This window comes from Filicampus tigris, chromosome 12 (assembly GCF_054856515.1).
Source record: "Filicampus tigris isolate MCC_2025a chromosome 12, RoL_Ftig_1.0, whole genome shotgun sequence".
NCBI classification, from domain to species: Eukaryota; Metazoa; Chordata; class Actinopteri; order Syngnathiformes; family Syngnathidae; genus Filicampus; species Filicampus tigris.
Window position 1 is genome coordinate 20,572,276 of NC_141228.1, and position 20,792 is coordinate 20,593,067.

The 20,792-nt window shown below is 44.8% G+C and overlaps 1 protein-coding gene across 2 annotated transcripts in view; it reads left to right on the forward strand.

Annotated features, from left to right (window-relative positions):
* Window positions 1-20,792, forward strand: part of ssbp4 (single stranded DNA binding protein 4) — a 96,784-nt gene that overhangs the window by 12,055 nt on the left and 63,937 nt on the right. For both annotated transcript variants that reach the window (XM_086046750.1, XM_086046751.1), the window contains exons 2-4: window positions 329-401; window positions 6,452-6,513; window positions 16,442-16,526. In XM_086046750.1, the coding sequence (XP_085902876.1) occupies window positions 329-401; window positions 6,452-6,513; window positions 16,442-16,526 (220 nt within the window). The remainder of the gene's footprint in view (window positions 1-328; window positions 402-6,451; window positions 6,514-16,441; window positions 16,527-20,792) is intronic.

Below are 20,792 nucleotides of genomic sequence, written 5' to 3' on the forward strand. Positions count from 1 at the left end.
TCTCCCACAAACGCAGTGTTGATATCTGGTACTTGACTGCGCTCTTCACGCCGCTCCACATTGTTGTGCTTGAAGCGGCGTTCCGCACGCCGCAGGGACGTGGCCGAGTGCCACGGAGGCTCTTTGGCTCCGAGCCGGAGAGCTTTCCGGCGCACATTTACAACCCGTCGGTTGCGTCTGTCATCTTCGTACTGTAAAATCTTGTCCATCCCAGCGCCCTCTCCTTGACGTCGCGAGGTTGATTCTTCACCATGATAAATGAAAAAAAAATAAATGAAAAAAAACTTGACCATCTCTTTTTTTTTTTTTCTCTCTCTGTGTTTTGCAGGTTAGCTTTATACGTGTATGAGTATTTGCTGCATGTTGGCGCACAGAAATCAGCACAGACCTTCCTGTCAGAGGTAAGACTTCACTCTCGTGTCATGCGGAATGTAAACAGGTCGCCCACAGGGACTTGAAGTCCTATATAAGCTTTTTCCAAATTGAAGGCTTCCATTTTCCTTAAAAATGACACCTAAGTACATGCCATAGGGGTGGGATCCAATTCCTCATCGATTTTCGTGTCGATTGTTATTGGGTGAGGGAATGACAATTCAAATGCTTTGAAACTAATGTCTGTGTAATGTATCCTTAGGAAAGAACAAATCCAAAACAAAATAGTCAACTTACTTCTCAACCTGTGTCAAGAGACCAAAAAGCTTGATGCAATTTTTGCGGGGTCAACCCAAACATATTTTTTTTCAAGAGTATGTTCCCAGCAGGCCCACCAGTTGAAACACGGCATTCGGATTCATTTTGCGTTTGTGGAATATAAGTTAAGCAGCGAAATGCACCCGTTTTTAGCCATCTCTGGGGGCGGCCATTTTGTCACTTCTGTCGACTGAAAATGACATCGCAACTGGTAACGACCAATCACGGCGGACCTTTTTTCTGAATCCGAGCCGTGATTGGTCGTTGTGAGCAGTTGTGATGTCATTTTCAGTCGACAGAAGTGACACAATGGCCGCCCCCTAGAGATGGCTAAAAACAAAGAGGATTGATTTATTCCACAAACGCAATATTTATCAGAATGCCCTGTTTCAACTAGTGAGCTTGCATAGAACATACTTTTGAAAAAAAAAAAAAAAAATGTCTGCACTGACCGCTTTCATCGAGTGCCTTAGGAAATTGTCCAGTTGTGCTCTTATTGATCCAGACAAAATGAAATACCGACGTTTTTAAGCCCAATTGGTCCAACAACTTTAAACATTGACTCTAACTTTCGTCATTCATGCCAGGATATCAGCTCTCTTTTAATCCACCAGGTATAAATGTTTTTTCATCCGATCCGCTACTCAATAGACATGGCACTTTGCCGACTAACAATTGGGACTTTACTGTGCTCCTTTTGCATTCAACTTGATCCAAAATTAATTCAGACTGACAACAAAGAATTGTTCTGTGAAAAAAGTAACACACTTGACCTTGTTTTACAAAATACCTTTTGTTCAATTCTAAAAACACACTTTTGAGAAACTACTGCCTCCAGAGGGAGTTGGGGGAACCTCGCCAGAGGCACATTCGAGAGAGTTGAGCATGGCCACTTTTCAGCAATTACAATTATTTTTTTTCTTCCCCCCCTCCCGTCACTGTCACCCTGACGTAAGCCCAGTCACGGCCGAGAACAAAACGTTTTAAGCGGCCTCACCGGCGGCTTCTTTGTTTTTTTTCTCAGAGTAATCGATTAGTGAAATGGCGAGGCGAAGAAATGATTGCCACAGATCTGATTATGATTAAACAACCATTTTTCTATTCCCACCCCTACCTAATAATCAAACACACCATTCAAAGTTCTCAAAAAGTTCTCAAAGTTCCCCCTTGCTTGTTGCCTTCAAAAAATGTGCCATCCTTAAATCTGCCGACACACCCACGAAAGCATCCTCAGTAAAGAATAGCATTAGCTAGCAAAAAGTCACACGCAGAGAATGCTAAAAATGCTAAAAATGTTTGGTACCCAAATGAAGCTAGCTTTGTTTTCTTTCACAATGCTCCCTTGACTCCTTGTTAATTTCAGATAATGTAAACATGGTGTCGGTTCAGCTCCTTGATATGATTACCCGGCCTTCATTATTAGGCCTAATTTGTTATAAACGCTGTGTAATTAGATCACTTTGACGGGTTGTAAGCATGCGTTGTTGCTCGCTTTGTGCTAGGACGTTTAAGAAGCTCAGCCGGCCTCCTCCCACTGTCAAGTGAAATGCAATGTGCGCTATTTGGAAAGGATTCCAAAGCAAAGTCACCGTTTGTCTGCTGGACTGAGATTAGGCTGATAATGTGTCGCATCAAGCTCCTTAGTGGAAATGTTGTCTCCTAGCGAAGGATTCCACATGGAGGGCCTCTGCCATACAACAACAACAAAAAAAAAGCTTTGTTTTGCAGCACTTTGTGCGCGTTTAACTCGTTCCTTGCCATTGACGTATATGTTTGTCTTTTCGCAGTCCAGCCGTTCAATCCAAGGAATTTTTTTCAATTTTTTTCCAACGTTGGGGTAAAAGAGAAAATGTCTGGCAGTGAATGAGTTAAAAGTGCTGTTCAAATCAACTTTCACTAACTTATTTTACATTATTGCCTTATTTCAGCTCGACTTCATTCTATTTATAAAATTGTCAAAATCGTGGAATTGGCAACCTTCTCAAGTCAAATATATATATTTTTTATTTCAATTCAAAACCTGCAACATCAATTGTTTGTCTTCTTTTTAGGAAGCAAAGAATGCACACAGGTGCAAGAATAACACCGGTCTGAATTTTTCAGGCCTTCAGTTGGGACTTACCTGGCTTATTACGATCAATTCGATATAAAATTGATACCGCATGTTTGAGACCAAATCAATATCTCTTCCTCGGTCATCCATTGTGGGCATGAAAACAAAAAAAATCATTTTATATGTGCTCGGGATGCGATGATTCATTAAAAATTGATTTAAAATCGATTTAAACTGCTTAAAATATACATTGATGAAAAAAATAAATAAAAGAATCCATATCTGTAATGATAACAGTCAAATCTGTTGTACATTTATTTATTTTCATGTTTAGTTCTGGCACTAACAAAACACTGATAACAAGACTTAAATTAGTTAAACAGTCAAAATGATTAGTTGATTTTCATTATTTTTTATAAAGTTACAAAAAGTCACTGTTTGTAACAAGGACAAAATGCGGATGTTAAAATAAAAACATTTTGGTTATAAAATGAGTCATTTTGTTAAAAAAAAATGATTTGAAAAAATCGAATGGAAATTGGAAACTGAAAATGGAAAATCGAATCGAATCGGGGCTCGAGTGAATCGTTACTTTGTGCAGATCACAACAGATGTGTTTAGCTTGTTTAACTTTCTGAAACGGGCAGCACGGCGGTCCACTGGTTAGCACGTCCGCCACACAGTTCACAGGTCCTGGGTTCGATTCCGGCTCCGGCCTCCCCGTGTGGAGTTTGCATGTTCTCCCCGTGCCTGCGTGTTTTTTTTTTTTGTCCGGGTTTCCTCCCACATTCCAAAAACATGCATGCTAAGTTGATTGGACTCTCCAAATTGCCCCTAGGTGTGATTGTGAGTGTGAATGTTTGTTTGTCTCTGTGTGCCCTGCGATTGGCTGGCAACCAATTCGGGGTGTCCCGATAAGGACAGAGATCGAGTCCTTATCGACTTTCATGTCCGTTTGTCCCGAAGGCAACACCCTCATTTTATTTCCTTTACTCCGTCCGCTGCGCCGGCTTTGATGTGGACATCTCAAATGCTCCGCGTATTTTGGATTACGCTGACAGTCGAGTGTACGCGTGAGTAAAAGCAGCAGCTTGACCTTTCACCCCTCCCCCCCTTCACTCGGTTGTAGCAGGAGCACATAAAGTGAGTGGAGTATTAGACAAATGGTTGCGAAAAGACACACTCTGTCAGCCATCTGTATTCATCAGTGTTCACTTACCAGGTTTGCACTCCAGCTCTTCATGAATCACCAGAGAGAGCTGCTTTTATTCCCCCCCGCCCCCCCCCTCTTTTACTTTTCACTTGCTTTTGACTCTGATTCACCCTTCGCTGGGGATTCATTACCGATGCGGGAGGAGCTCAATCCCAAACAAAACATCAGCGCGTCCATTTACCGACTGTTTGACCCGGTGGCAGTGTTTACGGCTGGCGGGGACGTCCATAAAATCGCATGGCTAAAAAAGGACATCGTTCGCGGCGCGAAAATAAAAGTAGCGATGAAAGTGGGAGGGAAAGTTAATGACATTGAATGAGCGTGTCGGTTATCCCCGCTCGGCCGCCGAGCTGATTTAAGATGTTTGCTTGACTTGCGCCCAAATAGACTTAGGGCTGATTGGTTGGAAAATGAAGTGATGATGTTGGACACGTCTAAAGAGATGTGTTTGGGGCGTTTGCGGGATACGGACTGAACGTAGCAGTATGAGCGAAAAGCATCAGAAATAAATGTGTTCCAGAAATCGCCGGTATCCAAATCACCATCGAAGGGCCTCGAGAGACCTCCCGTTTTGCTTTCTTCTTAATAAGAAACATGATCAGTCCGCCATTTTCCTTATGCGACACATTTGCATTTGTTCTGTTCCTGTGAAACCGATGAACCAGATTTTGGAAGTGGAACAATTCTCTCGAAGGTATGCTAACATAATAGTATCGTCGTAATTACACTCAATTTTTGGTTAAAAAAAACAAAAAAAAAACGCCATGGATATGAATTCATAAAAAGAAAACACTCCTGTGTTTTGTTTGCACATTGTAAGCGACGCAAGCTAGCTCATTAATGGCGCGTCGTTTGTCGTGTGTTGAGCCCACCGTGAACCGAAGACCGTCTGTATAAGGCCAGTGACATTTTACGCTGTATAAACCTTGAATCGTTGACTAATAGACGACGATCGCGCGTCCCCTAAAAACAAAGGCATGAAAACTTCCACCAAAATAATCCTACCTTTCATCGCTGAAGTGCATTCGTCTTTGTTTCCAAGTTCCATTTTCTCGATGTTTGCGTTTGAACTTTTTTTTTTTTTTTTTTAACAACAATCACACTTGGAAAGAACACAATGTAAATGTGTAATAATTACACCAGACCGCCATGACACTTTGAATCCCACCCTCACCCCCTCATCACATTTCGTGAGGCCCCCGCCGCATACGGCACAACGAAACCGCCGCGGAATGAGCCGAGGCCGAAAGACAACCGGTCAAAACAACTCTCAAGCTCCAAACAATGGAAGCACTTTTTTTTTTTCTTTTTTTTTATCCCCCCTAGCGCCAATAACTAGAAGTGAAGCCATACAAATATTCCTTTTGGGTATGCGTGTTCAGGCGGACGACGCCCACGAGGAAACCGGACATTCCCTTCCGCCGCTGTGTGCGACTCCCTCCGTGTCCCCGTATCGATGGGTCGCTCTCTCCCGCGCGAACAGAGATGTTTTAAAACGATTAGGGACCTTTTGTTGTCCCAGGTAGACTGAAGGCACGCTCAGGCGCTAGCTTCCGTCTAATGTGAGCGCATCACTGGCAGCAATCGTGAATCGAGACTCTTCGCGCCTTCGCGTCAAAGCGAAGATCTGATTTGTTTTGAATCAAAGTGAGGACAAGACGACTCCGCTAGCCGTGGACAACAGTCGAATGGCTACGTGCGCTCTCCCATCAGCCGGACTTCATTCGCGGATGAATCCGCGAAAACAAGGCCACAGGGAGGTGAGTTAAAATCATGTTACCGAGTGCAGAGGAGAACGACGGCACCGCATTTGGCAGCTGCGACAGTTGCCGGGACGGAGATTCCGCTTCCGAGGGAGACCGAGGAGGAACAGAAAAGTGATTGCTCCAGCAAAGCGGAGACTGTGGAGTAGTACGCCGTCACATCCAGCGCCAAGGATGTTACCCAAGAGGAGACTGAGCGCAGAAACTGTCGAGTATGAGCTGCGTTATTCAAGAAGAGACTGAGGGCAGAATACGGATCGCTGAGTGTTGCATTCAGGAGGAAACTGCGGGCCAAAAAAAAAAAATAAATAAAAAAGGATCGCTGCAGAAAATTTGAGACTGTGGAGCATAAAACGGCCAGAGCTGAGTAAGGGTAGAAAATGACTTTGGAGCGATCCAATCAGTGACCAGAATGGTTTCCGCCACCTGGTACCTGATCGTATTTACTTTTGCCGGTGAAAAATCGACGCTGGTAAGTGTCGGTACACCTTGCCGGGTGGAAAAGGGACGTAGTCTTCCTCGATGTGTGCGCAGTGCCTGCGCGGAGCAGGTAGCCGGTCCACTATCAGGCTCCGGATCTTATCTGGACGTCCAGATAGCAGCCGGAGTTCTTGCTGCCGAGTGCAGACGAAAGCCTCTCGGAGGGCGAACAACAACAACAAAAAAAAACGAAAGTTTGACGGACGTTAAAGCCGACTGAAACTAACACTCTATTTCTTGTCCCCCTCTCAGATCCGATGGGAGAAGAACATCACACTCGGGGAACCGCCGGGATTTTTACACTCGTGGTGGTGGTATGTATATATGGCCATCCTATCATACTATGTCAACACACAATCCCACACACGGCTGCCGGCGTTACTACCGTAAGAGTGCTCATGGTGATGAGACAGAGGAATGCGGAGAAGTGTGTGTGTGTGTCGGGGGGGGGGGGGGGGCAGTAATTGCAGGGAATGCCGAGCGCATCGTCTCACATTTTGTCTAAGTGGCGGCCCTTTCGGATTTCTTGCGGGCTTGTCTCTTCGAAGCTGAACCTTTTGACGAATGCGGCAGGTTCAACTAACGCGTCATAAGCAGCGGACAGTGTGTCCCGCTCTGTCCGTCCGGCTCTGGGTCAGCGCGCTCGACACTCTTGCCCTCCGCAGAAACGAGCCAGCCGAGCGGCACGTTTGGGGCGCGAAATCCTGCTTGTACTCATTACGGGTGAGCCGGAGCCTTTTCAAAAACGGAACATTTGAGCTTGTTCCCAGTTCCCTCATTGTGGGCGTGTTGGGAAAAACATATTGAGGGGAATAACGCTGTCCGGAGGAGTTGCGCCATAGTGGAAGTCTTTGACGTCATGCGTGGTGCGCAGATTTTGAGAATTGGGCCGAATCGAGGATTTTTCCTGTTCCGATCAGAGTCGGTCAGCAAAGGCTTAATTATTGGATGTCAACGCAAGCGTTTTTTTTCAAGGAGATGTTCTATGCAAGCCCACTACTTGAAACAGGGCATTCTGATAAATATTGCGTTTGTGGAATAAGCGTTAATCCACTTGTTTTTAGCCATCTCTGGGGGCGGCCATTTTGTCTTCTGTCGACTGAGAATGACATCACAACTGCTCACAACGACCAATCGCGGCTGACCGGTTTTCTGAATCTGAGCCGTGATTGGTCGTTGTGAGCGGTTTTGTGATGTCATTTTCAGTGGACAGAAGACAAAATGGCCGCCCCCAGAGATGGCTAAAAACGAGTGCATTTTGCTGCTTAATTTATATCCCACAAATGCCGTGTTTCTGGGCCTAGTGGGCCTGCTGGGAATTTATTCTTGAAAAAAATATGTTTGGGTTGACTTACGCTTTAAAAGATGATCTTAAGCAACGATCCAGCGGTGTGGTGTTAAAAGTGATTTCTACTCTCTGATCTGTTCAGAAACCAGTTGGGCAGTCTTCGTCGTGTGACAGACTTTCAGTTAAGGGGAAAGACTTGTCAGATTTTGTTATGTGTGTGGTGTGCGGTGTTGGTTCTGTGAGAGCAGTAAACACACATGCTATTTTTTTCCTCATCCAGTGTAAAAAAAACACAAAAAAAAAAACAAAAAAACGGCTTTACACAGCACTTTTTCAGAATGAATCAACAAAGTCAGACGTACTGTAGTGCTTGGCGGAAAACGTGTTGTGGCTTTAAAGGCGATGGGACCCCCACGCCCCCAAACGCACTTTTCTGGTCTCAGATCAAGAGCTTGACAAATCCAACTTTACGCTAAAATGCGATGCGCTATGAGAAAGAAGTGACCGGGAAGGGTGCACACAAAGAGGCAAAGGAGCCAGGGAAGGAAGGGGGGAATGCGCCGAATCCTCAGCATTAGTGGCACGGGGGCAGCGAGAGGCGGAATAAGAGGTTTGACAGGAGGGCCGCTTTGTTCAGCGTTGTTCGCGCTCTTCCCCAAAGCCCCCTGGACCGGCGCCGTATCCTAAACGCGCCGTTTCATTCATTCATCCTGTTTGGTGCCTCAGCGCGTGTTGTCGTTGTCGAGCGTGTTGACACGGCTCATCGCGGTCTTTAAAGGGCTCGCCTTCACTCAGCCGGACGGCGGTAGCAGCAAAAGGCAAATATACAGTGCGCTTGAATGTGTTGAGAGAGGAGCGGAGGTGACCTAGCGTAGCCTTCCACGACTGCTAGCGGATTGTGGGACACTTGTACAAAGAGAGGCTGGACAAAAAAAAAAAACAACAAGATTTTCTTGATTATCAGAGAAGTACGTTTCATTTTGAAAATCGGCTTGGTTCACGGGATACGGGGATGGGAATAGCCCATGCTAGCAAGGCTAACCGCAGTGCTTGTCCGCCACCAGTTCAGTTCTTGTACTCTCGGGCTTGCGCGGACGTAAGAAGAATGCGCCTTGCCTTGTTGCCCGGACGTTTCGTTGTTCCATAGTCCAAGTCTTCAGTCAATGCTTCGAATCGAAGACGGGATGCCAGAATCACGTGATTGGCCAGAAGTGGACTTCAAGCGCTAAATGTCGATTGGTTGGAGTAAAGTCGACACGAAATGAGCCAATGAAGTCTTCAAAATTGCCTTTCCGTTCCTTGCTTCCATTTCCAACATCCTTTCAATGCCAATCTGGATTTTCCGCGATGACGGCGACCAAACCAAATGACGGAGTAGCCACACACACACTTCAGGTGTCACTGCCTTTCCACTAGCCCGAGACGGCACCGACTCGTTGACGCGAATCAAGCGCAGGGCTCCCACTAATTACGACACCTACATTCAGCCTAATCTTCGAATCTTTTGTTTTGATTGTTTCGATGCCGGCCTGTCAAAAATATCGCTGAACGGGAACCCGGGCGGGGAGCGTCGACCTCAAGCGTGTGTTTGAGTGGACGGGAGGCTGATGATTAGCCCGGCAGGCTTGTGGCGCATACGACGTAGCTAAGGGGCGTCTGTCTGGGCCGCGCAGCACGTGGACACGGGGACTCACGGGAGGGGGGGCGATTGGTGAGTTGGGATCCCGGGGGTTGTCGCCGGGGTCCACCCATTGGACACCAACCCCCCCCCCCCCCCCCCCCGAAGTCCTCTCCTCTGGCAAACCTCCCCCAAAACAAAAGCTCCAGATGGCAGGAAAGCCACCAACCTTCCACATCGCTCCCGCCCCGCCGGCCCCCCTCGCAACCTTTGTCTGGAGGCCTGTCCTTTGTTTGCGGAAGAGAGACCCCCGAATGGATTAACTCTTTGCATTTCAGCCTCTTTTGTGTTAAACAGCCAAATCTAAGACCCCGACCCCGCTGTCACCCTGACCGCCCACCCCCCAACCCCCCCAGTCGTCGCCTCCTCAGCACCTCACGAGGCTGTTCTTCGCCGCCTGTGTGGATGCTTCCTGTAGGATGGCGCTGGGGGCGGGGGGGTGCTTTAGAATACGAACCAAGGAAGGGAGTGGGGAGATGTTGGGGGACTGAAGCTTTTTAGCGGGGGGTCACTCATCCACATCTGTTGTTGTGAGTGGAAGGATAAAGAAAAGCCTCAGTGAGGGCTGCAGGTGTTGATTGTGTCATTAGTTCCTTCTCTATTGGCCACTGCTAGTTGTCTCCTCTTTATCCCCCCCCAATCGATTGCTTTAACCAGTTTCCACTGGATGACCACTGAATTCTAAACCTACCTGAACAGACGCACACACAAGCGCAATAATCCCCTCACAACGACAGTACGGCATGGGAATCTCTAGGTGCGGTCCATCACTTTGTCGGTTTTCTTGTTTACGTTTGGGAAGGAGATGCGGTTTTTGCTCCGGAACGTCGTAAAAACGTCTCCCGTCCCTGTTTATTTATTTGTATCTGTGTTTTTTGTTTGTTTTTGTAATTATTATATTGTAAACATCTCAAGCAGCTCCAACATAATAGATATTTTCAAATCAATTCATCTTATGTTTGTGTCTGGTTTAAGCCCTTATACTTATACACATAATGGTTTTAGGCATGTTTTCATCGTATAATCGTGTTGAAATTACAGATCTGAACTGTATTATTATGACAACTTTTTTCCATTGAACGCAATGACGTGTAATGGATATGGAGTGTGTGGTACTTTAGAAATGGCAAATAGAGAATAAGTGCGTTTTTTTTTTGTGTGTGTCTTACATTTTTATATGTAGAATACATATAAATAAATCTAGTAAAAGTACATTTTTCTCAGAAAATAAGCAGCTACTTTTCTCTGCTCTTCTCCGGTTTGTGAAGTCATTGTTGGAGTGGAAACGAGCTGATGCTAGCCATGCTAGTTAGCGATTTTTATCCGCCTCACTCGCAAATCTATTTGATTTATTTCAATACTTGTGGACACGCTAACGCTCGTTGCTATGTTTACTCGTACACATTGTTAGGGTCGTATATTAAAAGTTACCTTGAGTTTGCCGAAAAGTGATGCGTGGCGCCCTCATAGATGTTATATTGTATTGGAAGTATCGTCTCCTTCAGCACCCACAATTCATAAGTTAATGTTTTGCATGTTGAATGTCCTTCCTCGGCCCCTTCGCAAGGTTTCTCTTTTTTTGTTTCCCCCCAGATAGCTTTTTTTTTTAGTTTTTCCTTGCCCTCCTGGGGGTTCTGATTTGAGGATTTTGTTAATGTTTGTCAACCGAGGGCCTGTGAAGCCCTTTGAGACGTGTCTGTGATTATTGGCTACATGAAGAAATCTGACTTGACCAGAGTTTTAATAGTAGAAATACCGTTGACCTAGTTATTGTCCGCCTCACAATCCTGACATTTCGGGTTCGAATCTTAAGTGTGCGTTCGCTCCCTTTCTTTTGTGGGTGTTTTCTGAATACTCTGGCACCCTCCCACATTCCGAAAAGGCACCCAGCGATTGTCTGGCGACCAGTCCAGCATGTACTTGCCTTTTGGCCAAAGTCTGCTCGGCTCGGCTCCATCTTACCTGCAACCCTAATGAGGACAAGCGATTTCGAAAATGGATAAAAAAAAATAAATAAAATTTAAAAAAAACACTCTACCTTTTGCTCACAAGGAACACACATTTTTTTCCCCATCTCTTCTGAGACTGAGCCGCCATTAGTCCTGCCGCCATATTAACTACAGATGTGAAGGATTAGCAGAATGTTGCGTCGCTAAGCTAGCAAGGCTGTGACATCTGTCGCATATGAACGTCAAACATGTATGGGACCCTTGTGTTGCGCATCACTGTTACAGCGATGAATAGTGTCAATGTTGTACATCTGTCAGCACAGAAATGAGAGCTTTTTGTCCACGTTCAAGATGCCTTAAGGGAAAGTAGTCTCTGCTAATTAAAAATGAGTCCTGAATTGCCACCAGAATGAAAGAAAAGTGGGTAATAGATGAACATACCTGTGTAACTGAAATATTTACAGCTCTAACGAATTTCTACCTCTGTTCATGGCTAGTTTTGCTAGCCGCCTGCTAGCTAGCCGCTAGCCAAAGTGGCAGACAGGATTATGGTGCAGACCCGCCAAGCTGTGTGCGTCTGGCTTTGTTTACGTGCCTTATTATAGTGCAAAAGCCCCATTGTAACTGCTGGCTTTGTCAGACCACAGTTAATTGCAAATAATTATCATGATGGCATTTAATTTCAGTAATTGTCTTCTTCTGGACGTCTGGATGCTAATCGCTCTTCCTCCTCTTTTGCCGATGTGTTGGTGTTAGGTTTTTTTTTTGTTTTTTTTCCCCGCCCCAGCTTTGTTGCTGCTTTCAATGAAGTAATGAAAGACTATCCGTTCATGTTTGCATCACCTCGAAAAGGGAGTGGAAATGTCCCCCCCCCGCCCCCTACCGCTTTACAAGCTTAGTACCAAAATAAGATGGCAAAGATTGGATCATTAGATTGGAATGATTAGATAATTGGATAGAACTTGTACAAGAAAGGCTGCGCGATTCCTTATCAAATAGCTGATGGTAATTAATTACAAATGTTGATTTAACAGATAATCTTGATCTGCGCGAAGGGAGTAAAATACGCCTCACACGTTCGCGGCGCATCGTGTGACACGGCAAGGCTTGCCGCCCATTGAGCGACGGCAGAACAGGACAACTATGGAGCAAATTCAGTCGGCGATGGCCACCCGCACACCAAGCGATTGACCATCTTGTGCATTTGGGTGACTTCATGCTTTTCTTTTCAAGTTACAAGTCACTGCGAAAATTTCGATGTACTGTATTGGGACGTTCTTTGTACCCTAAAGCAAATTTTTTGTATGCGATAGCTCTTGTGCATTTTGGCGACAGAGACTCTTCACGTTTTGCTTTTTAGCCGATGGTACATTACATACACTATTATATAAAATTACGGTATACTGTATAGCTAAGTATTATTTCAAAACAAATTCTATAGGTGCCTTGTGTACTGTATTCATACGGCTTGGCAGCGGCTCTTGCTTGATACCCAGGAACGTTTATTTTTGTTGTGAAAGGTCATGTGATATGCCATGGCATTTTCCATTGGCTATTAAATCCCCAACTTTGCGACGCCATTAACCTGTGATTCGATTTCTTCCGATTTCAGCAAAACTAACTGCGGGTTGGTCGGCCACTCATGAAAACTAGTGTCAGAAACCCACACCTGTGCGACAGTCCACTCTTGTTTCGGCCACGTTGCTTTTTGGGACCTTGAACGTGTGAATCCGAGTGTGAATGGTTGTTCGTTTTCTTGGATTGGCCGGTAACCAGTCTGGGGGTGTGTCCCACCCCTTTCCCTTGAGTCAGCTGGGAGAAGCTTCAACCAACCCGTGACCCTAATCGGAAAAAGTTCTCTCGAAAATGGATGGAGTGATGACGGTTAAGAATGGGAAATGTTGACTTAAAAAAAATGCAGTTGGCAAAACTTTTATAATGGACTCAATGTGTGGCCCTGGACCAGATTTTGTTGTTTGCAAATCCGAACAAATCCGAGGTCAACCAATGTATGAGGTTGGCGAGTATTCAGACCTCCAGTGTCGCTATCTAGATCTATCTGTTCCAAATACAGTATCGAGTTGGCTTCTATTAGTTACTCCCCTACCCAATCTTCTTCAAAATCCACCACCTGAGTGAGATATTGTCGTTTTCCACAGAATCCAATTCGTGTCTCCTTCAAACATACAAAGAAAGATGCATTCAAGTCTACAAATAATAGCGGCAAAATGAACGTGGCGGATGATACTGTCGACGGGACTCCTCGCGGGGTCAGCTGTTCAAATGGCAATATGTTTCCGACTTCAGAGGCCCGGGAGTTGTTAGATCACCCTGCACCTTAAAGCCCCCGCGATGTTTATTTGTTTATATTTTTTGGGGGGGGGGGGACAAACTTGAACCTCAGCGTCCCCTTTCATTTCCCGCGAGAGCTGATTGGATTTGTGACGGTGGCGCCTCCCTCGCTGCCCCGCGCCGCGTCCCCGCCGCTGCAGCAATCTTTTTAACACCGACATAGAGATATGATAATGTACACTGACTTTATTGTCATGTGGGACACACACACACGCGCGCACACACACAGAGCGTATGTGCTCGTCTCGCTTTGTCTTAGAGGGCACCCCTGTGCTTGCAGAGCGCCTCAGGGCACCAACTCTGTCCTTTCATCTATAAATACTCTTAACACTTCTATTTTAGTTCACATTGTCACAAGTCTGAGAGGTTGGAGCCAAAGGTTGAAAAGTGTTGTTTGGTTTTTTTTTTTTTAATGCTTTTTATTTGAGGAACTTTGATGTTGGCACCTTTTTTTTTTTTTTTTTTTTTTTTGTTCAAATTGCCCTCAAATAACATGTCATCAAAATGAATGGAGAGAAGCCGGCGTTCACAAAGAAAGAGAAACGTTTGAGGTCGAATGAGAATCTCGTCTGAAGCTGCCTGAACTTTTGATTTGTTCAAATTTAAGAGTGGATCCATTCCGGAGTCAAATTGCGGCCATCATAAAATCTTGATTAAGCGCTCAGGCAAAAATGTAAAAGAGGACGGACTGCGTCCGTCAAATGTGAAGACAAACAACAAAGTACTGTACGTCAAATGAAACGTGTCCGCCGGTTTCTACGAGCGAGCCGTTATTTCGAATTACACGTTGTGTAACTAAAACAAGCACTTAGCTTAACCTTGCAAAAGTTGCTTTAGTACATTTTTAAGACGATAAGGATTATAATTTGTCCAATTAATTGACTTCGACAATGATTCCGAGGAATTGTCCCACGCTGGTGAAATTCCATGACGTCCACCATGCACGTCCGCGGAGAGCCGAATCTGCGAGCTTGGTGAAATATACCAAAATCGCCTTAGACCACCTGCGCTGCAAAATAGACCACCTCTAAAATGGAGTCAACTTTGTCACCAAATTGCACACCATTGTACCAAAATAGGGCTCTTATGGTCAAACAACAAATAGACGGATAATATAAAAATACTCCCAGGCATATATTCTTTATCTTCTGTGACGAGTGACCAATACCGCTGCGTTTGAATGAGGACTGAGCATCTTCACGCATATCCGTATGTCTGCCTGTCTATGAATAAAATTACTTTTATTGTCTTGAAGGGGACTCTGGGCTCCGCAGAAGCCTCTTGCTGCTCTGGTCAGTCTTCATTCTATGATTTATTTGGAACTTTTTTTTTTTTGGGGGGGAGCAGCACAACCAATTTCCCCACCTAAAGAGTTGAACATTGAAAATCAATTGGACAAGAATGAGACCGACTGACCAGGTACTTGATCTCGGTGTAGTAATTAAAGGCCCGTTTAGAGCAGGACCCCTGCCGGCCCCCGGAGACTTTGGGGATTGGGGCTAATGAGCTAATATCGCTATGGCTGATTGGACACTAAGTAACACGAGCGCAGCCGATTGGTCGATATTGCGGGTTGGGAGGGCAGGCAGGGTGGGACTTTTGGTGACCCCTTCCCGGTAACAGATTCTTGCCTTTTTTTTTTTTACATTCAACAGGAACAACAATTGTATTTTTTCATGAAAATGTTTATTTATTTATTTATTTGATCGAACTATTCGAGTCACAGGCGAGCTAGCTCATATCACGGCTGACTTTGGGCGTGAGGTACTCCCTGAACTGGTCGCCAACCAGTCGCAGGGCACGTAAAGACCAACGACAAAACACTGAAATACACTGTGACATTTTTTTGGGGAACAACTTGTTATTGCTGACATTTTAACATCCACCTGCATGTTTTGCTTCAGTCTTTTCCTTCATGTAGCTTGTAGCATAAGGCATCGCAGTTATGTATTATGTAAACGTAGTCCACACAATAGATGAGTGACAAGGAAAGAAGACCCCCAGAGTCTGGTCGATGTACACGTAGGATGCTATGTTACCTCTGTGTGTTAACTACAAAATAAAGTCAGTAAAAAGAAATCCACGTGTACTTGTTCCACAAGTTATGAGATAAAACTGTGACAGAACAACTGAAGTGATTCTTTATCACGCCATCATATCGTTTATCGACGGGCCGTGTTTATCATTCGCAGAACTTCATTTGCAATGGCCGGTATCGGTGTGTGGTATCGGAGCATGAACGTATGGTGCATCCCTGCTAATTTTGTCAAATATTCATTAGAGTAATAAAATGTCAGTTCAATTTAAATTGCTTGTAGAGTTGATATACTTTACTTAAAAAAAAAAAAAAAGAAAAAAAACGCGAGGTGAGTGTGTGTTTGCGTGTGTTCCGCGCGGTATTACATTAGCTTCGATCCCAGTTATGAAATTCAATTAAATGCTACATCTAAGCCTTTCTCCTTCCCCCGTGTGCGGAGGAATTGTTTGTTATTTTCAACTTTATGTCTTATCTCCGCCAATTGCCATTTTATTAAGCGCGTGATACAATATCTGCAGAGCCCCCTTGAATACGTTCTGCTTTGACTTCAACGTGTGTCTCTTTACATGAAGGGAACTTGAAACTCTGATTGCACTTAATAAATAAGCCTAAGAAGACACTGACAAGAGCGTCCCGGTGCGGCGGATGATCGTCTTTTATTTTGGCTGCTATATTAATCTCTGCTTTTTATGTGCGCGTAACAAAAAGGTACACCGGAGCGTGAACCTGTCCCACTTTGTTTGGTTGTCAAAGTGACACACAAAGGGGGAAAAAAAAAAACAAAAAACAAAAAAAAACACACCACAAAGCCTCGATGAATCACAGCGTTATTGTCACAACGCTTTCGAGTCATCTGCGCGCTTGTCTCTATTAGATGACATAAAGCACATATGAGCATGTTTTTCAATGTTTAACAGCCCTCTTTTCCTGTGCGCAGCGTATTCTGGGATCTGTACTGCGCCGCCCCGGACCGGAGGGAGACATGCGAACATTCCAGCGAGGCCAAGGCCTTCCACGATTATGTGAGTCAACCAAAACGCATCGCATCGCCCCTGTCACTCACCAGAGTTGGGGGGTGGGGTGGGGGGGGGACAGTCTGCTTATTTGTGGTTGAGCTGCTGGTTTGTGTTTTGTGGAGTGGGGAGAAGTCTGCCTGAAGCTGGATGTTTTTAAAAATGTATCACCTGGGAATGCTGTGTTTTTATTTTATGGGAAAGCCTCGAGACGTCCATCTTTGAATAATTGAGAGTGTTCGTGCCAGTCGTTCATTTTTCACATGATTAGGTATCACTCACTCTCTGTGGTTAGCCAAAGTGCATACGGACCGAAATCTGACAACCAGCCATAATTAGGGCTGCTCGATTATGGAGAAAAAAAAATATTATGAATCACGATTATTTTTGGTCATAATTGGAGTCACGATTATTCACAAACGATCATTTATTTTTTTGCTACAAAAACAAGAAAAATGTTTAAACGTAAGAAATATAGAGACAAATAAATGTAAGTAAGTTCCATTTGGACCAAACAACATTTATACTATTAGTTATTATGAAATAAAACAAAAGAAAATGGTGCAAATGTATGATTTGCTTGTGTAAACAAACAGTGCATTGGATATAAATGCATATTAATAATCGTTTTTTTTTTTTACGATTATGCCAATTTTGTAATCGTGGAGTATAATAATCGTAATTGTAATTCGATTAATTACCCAGCCCTAATGCAAATGCCAATGCCTGCATTCCTCAATTGCATTGTTTATTCTTCTTCCGGTGAACGAATCCCCATTTCGGGGGTCTCAGCATGCCCGGAAAGTGACCAAGTTTGGCAAGCGTGTGTATCCTCGCGAGAAATTTTTCAGCAGCGTCCAACATCCACTGCCGATTCAGTTCTGTATGCGTTTCGGGTAACCACAATCGCTTTACTTCCGCATTTCCTCAAACGATGACCCCTGACCTCTCGGCTCTGAGAGGAAACGTCCCCTGATGAAAGGTCACGCCGGGGCCCGTCTTATTTATTGGTCCACTAAAGGTCAAGGCGCATAAAGCAGCTGGCTGATCACACAAGAACATTAGCGCTCAGACGCTCACAATGCATATGCACATAAAGTATGTTTAAAAGGCTTTGCTAGCGGTGGCTGCAGGGGCGATAAAAGGTCGCGGTCTCCGGCCCCCTTGACCCTGTCATCTTCTGAAGAGTCAATCAGTAGCACCTGCACACACACAAACCGCATTTCCCCGGGAGCTGTCTGACTTTTGTCAATTGATGTCTACGTCGGTATAAGATTTTCCAACTTGATCAAATTTGTTGATGTACATTTACTGGTCAGATGTCCCGAGACGTTTTTATCAGTGTGGCCCCATTGGACAGTTTGTACGAAAAAAATCACATAGAATTGCTAACATGATTAGCATTCTCTCGCTAGTCGTCAGGTCATGAAAACGAGGCTGGCGAGTGGGTCGGCCGCAGCCTTTACCTGCAACGGATTACGCTTGCTGTTTTTATCCTTCACGTTCCATTCGGGCGCCCGGAGGCAGTCAAACTCTTCTGTGACACTCGTCAAGCCAGCATATTACATTTGTTGTGCATGTCATGTGTGTGTACGCAGGCGCCAGCCAACACGTGTTTTGTGTGTGCGCGCACGTGTCGGACCACCATAAGATTAATTACATGGTTAATTAAACCTAGTAGTTAATTAAATCTGACAACTGTGTCTAATTAATCTAAATGCCATATAATTTGCTACACCTTTCTCCAGAGGTAGGCCAGCTGGATACCTGCATGTCAACGCTTAAATGACGGCCGGGTTGGCGGAACTTTAGGGCCCGCGGGCTATACAGAGGTGTGTTTTAAAGCCGGCAGCGCATTCGAGCCGAAACGCGGACGTACGCGGAATATCGGAATAAACGGGAGTCTCGAGGAGTTCAAGGATGCGGGCGAGGATGCTTGAGCTTTGACCCGACTGAAGTTGAGGAAGGCTGTCGAGGAGCGAGCCGGCTGACTGAGTGGGCTGGGAGAGTAAGAACTAGTTGTTGGCCTTCAGTTTATTTGCACTGATCCGTCTCCGAGGTTAGAAATGAGCCTGCACCTCAGGGCTACGCGTTCAACCACTTTCGAGCAAATGCTTGAACCTTTAACTCCGGAGTCGGTCCACAGTGGAACTTATGGATGTTGTACCGTGACGCCAGTTGACTTTCGGCTCAGCCTAATGTGGACAAACGCTGGAGAAAATTGACGGATGGATATACAGTATTGGTCATGATTTCGGCTAAAACTCTTAAAACATGAGGAGGGTTAATAATCTCAAGTATGAGTTGGAATCAACTAGGGATGACATGATTTTTTTTTTTTTCTGTCCCCAGTTGGGTTTCTTGATTTTGAGTATCGGTTGATACTTACCAATGTCTTGGATATCTGTTGCTCTACCTAGCTATCTATCTAGCTATCTATCTAGCTATCTTGCTAGCTAGCTAACCGTCTTTTATCCATCTATCCATCTATCTATCTATCTATCTATCTATCTATCTATCTATCTATCTATCTATCTATCTATCTTATCTATCTATCTATCTTATCTATCTATCTATCTATCCATCTGTCTATCTTTTATCTTTTATCTAGCTAGCTAGCTAGCTAGCTAACCATCTTTTATCTATCTATCTATCTATCTATCTATCTATCTTTCTATCTATCTATCTATCTATCTATCTATCTATCTATCTATCTATCTATCTATCTATCTATCTATCTATCTAATTTCTTCGATGGTAATACATCTACAGCATTATTTAGAAGTCTTTTGTGTATGAGTCATAGCAGCTGCGTCGTTGGTTGCTTAGTGTTCGACGCCGCTCATCTACAGACAACACTATTGATTAATTGACCCGTCATATGCAACCGGTGGGGTACTAGTTCGCTCGTCACAAATTAATTCACAGTGGGTTGACTTCTATTTGAAGGTAAGTCGTTTTAATGTATCTTATTTGCTGACCTGTAACTCAATGAAATCTGACGATGCCGCTCAGCTAGCTGTTCGGCACGTACTGTTCCCTTTGGTCTGTGCGGCCTTGCAGACTTAGTTAGCCATAGTTGGGAGTATCTTTTGGCTTTCCCCGACTGTCAGTTGAGTAAGGAAAAAAAACAAAACATGATTGACTGTGTGTCTCTTTTTCTTTAACGAGCCACGGATGACACGAGCTTTGGGGACAAACGCACAGACAGCTGCATGAAGTCAGCTCTCGTAAAAAAACAAACAAAAAACTTTTTGGGCTGATCAGTAGAAAATGGAAAATAATGTGATCGGCCAGAATTGACCATATCGGGACAACTCTGGCATTAACTACTAATGGAATGTAAAACATAACACACTTGTATTATGCTCTTTTCGTTTTGGTCAAGCGTATATTAGCAAACCAGTCGTCAGCTAGCACGAGAAGCTAATGTAGCAGTCGACAGCTTCCCTTTCCCTGCCGGTACCGTATAAAAGTCCTTGGTTCTCCTTCTTCGAGTGAGGTGCACTTATTTCACCCTAATAGCAGTGCCACACAAAAAATGTTTTCAACTTTCCGCAAGCCAGCAAACCGCACAGAGCAGGAAGCATGCACACACTCCTGCGACTGTTCCCTTTTGTGCGACGCAGAAGGGGAAGCGTCAGGGTCGATGCCGTGTGAATCCCCGGGGTGACAAGGGGTCTGTCTGTCTCTGATTAACTCGGGCTCGCCGGTCCCCGTGGACCGAGCGGGCCCATCAAGCCTCACTTGCGGCCCCTTGCTGATAACAACTCCCTCGCCCTCCCCCCTCCTCCCCCCGGGGATGGCAAAATGAAAAACAATGCGACCCCCAGGAGGAGTCACGCGCGCACACTTCGCCCGGCATGTGTGGACGATTCATCAAGATTGTTTGAAGATGGCAGCACAGTGGTACAGTGGTTAGCATGTCTGCATCACAGTTTGGAGGTTTGGGTTCGAATCTTGTCTCCGGCTTTCCAGGGTGGGACAGGCTGAGGGGGGGGACGCTATAGAAAATGAAGCAGTTCTCCTTTATGAGCCAGTTTTCAGTTTAAAAAAAAAAAAGAAAACAAAACAAAAAAAACAATGTCATCTATGTGCGGCATAGGTGACATTTATCCATTTGTGTTGTGGAATTTATTTGGTTGCTTGGCAACAGCGTTTTGGTTCTATTTTGCCGCTTTGGAAGGCGCATCTTGCTCAACCGTGCCCTACTAGTCGCCTTTGACGTTTTGGACCCTCCAGTTTGGAAAGATAATGGAATATGAAGCGCTAATC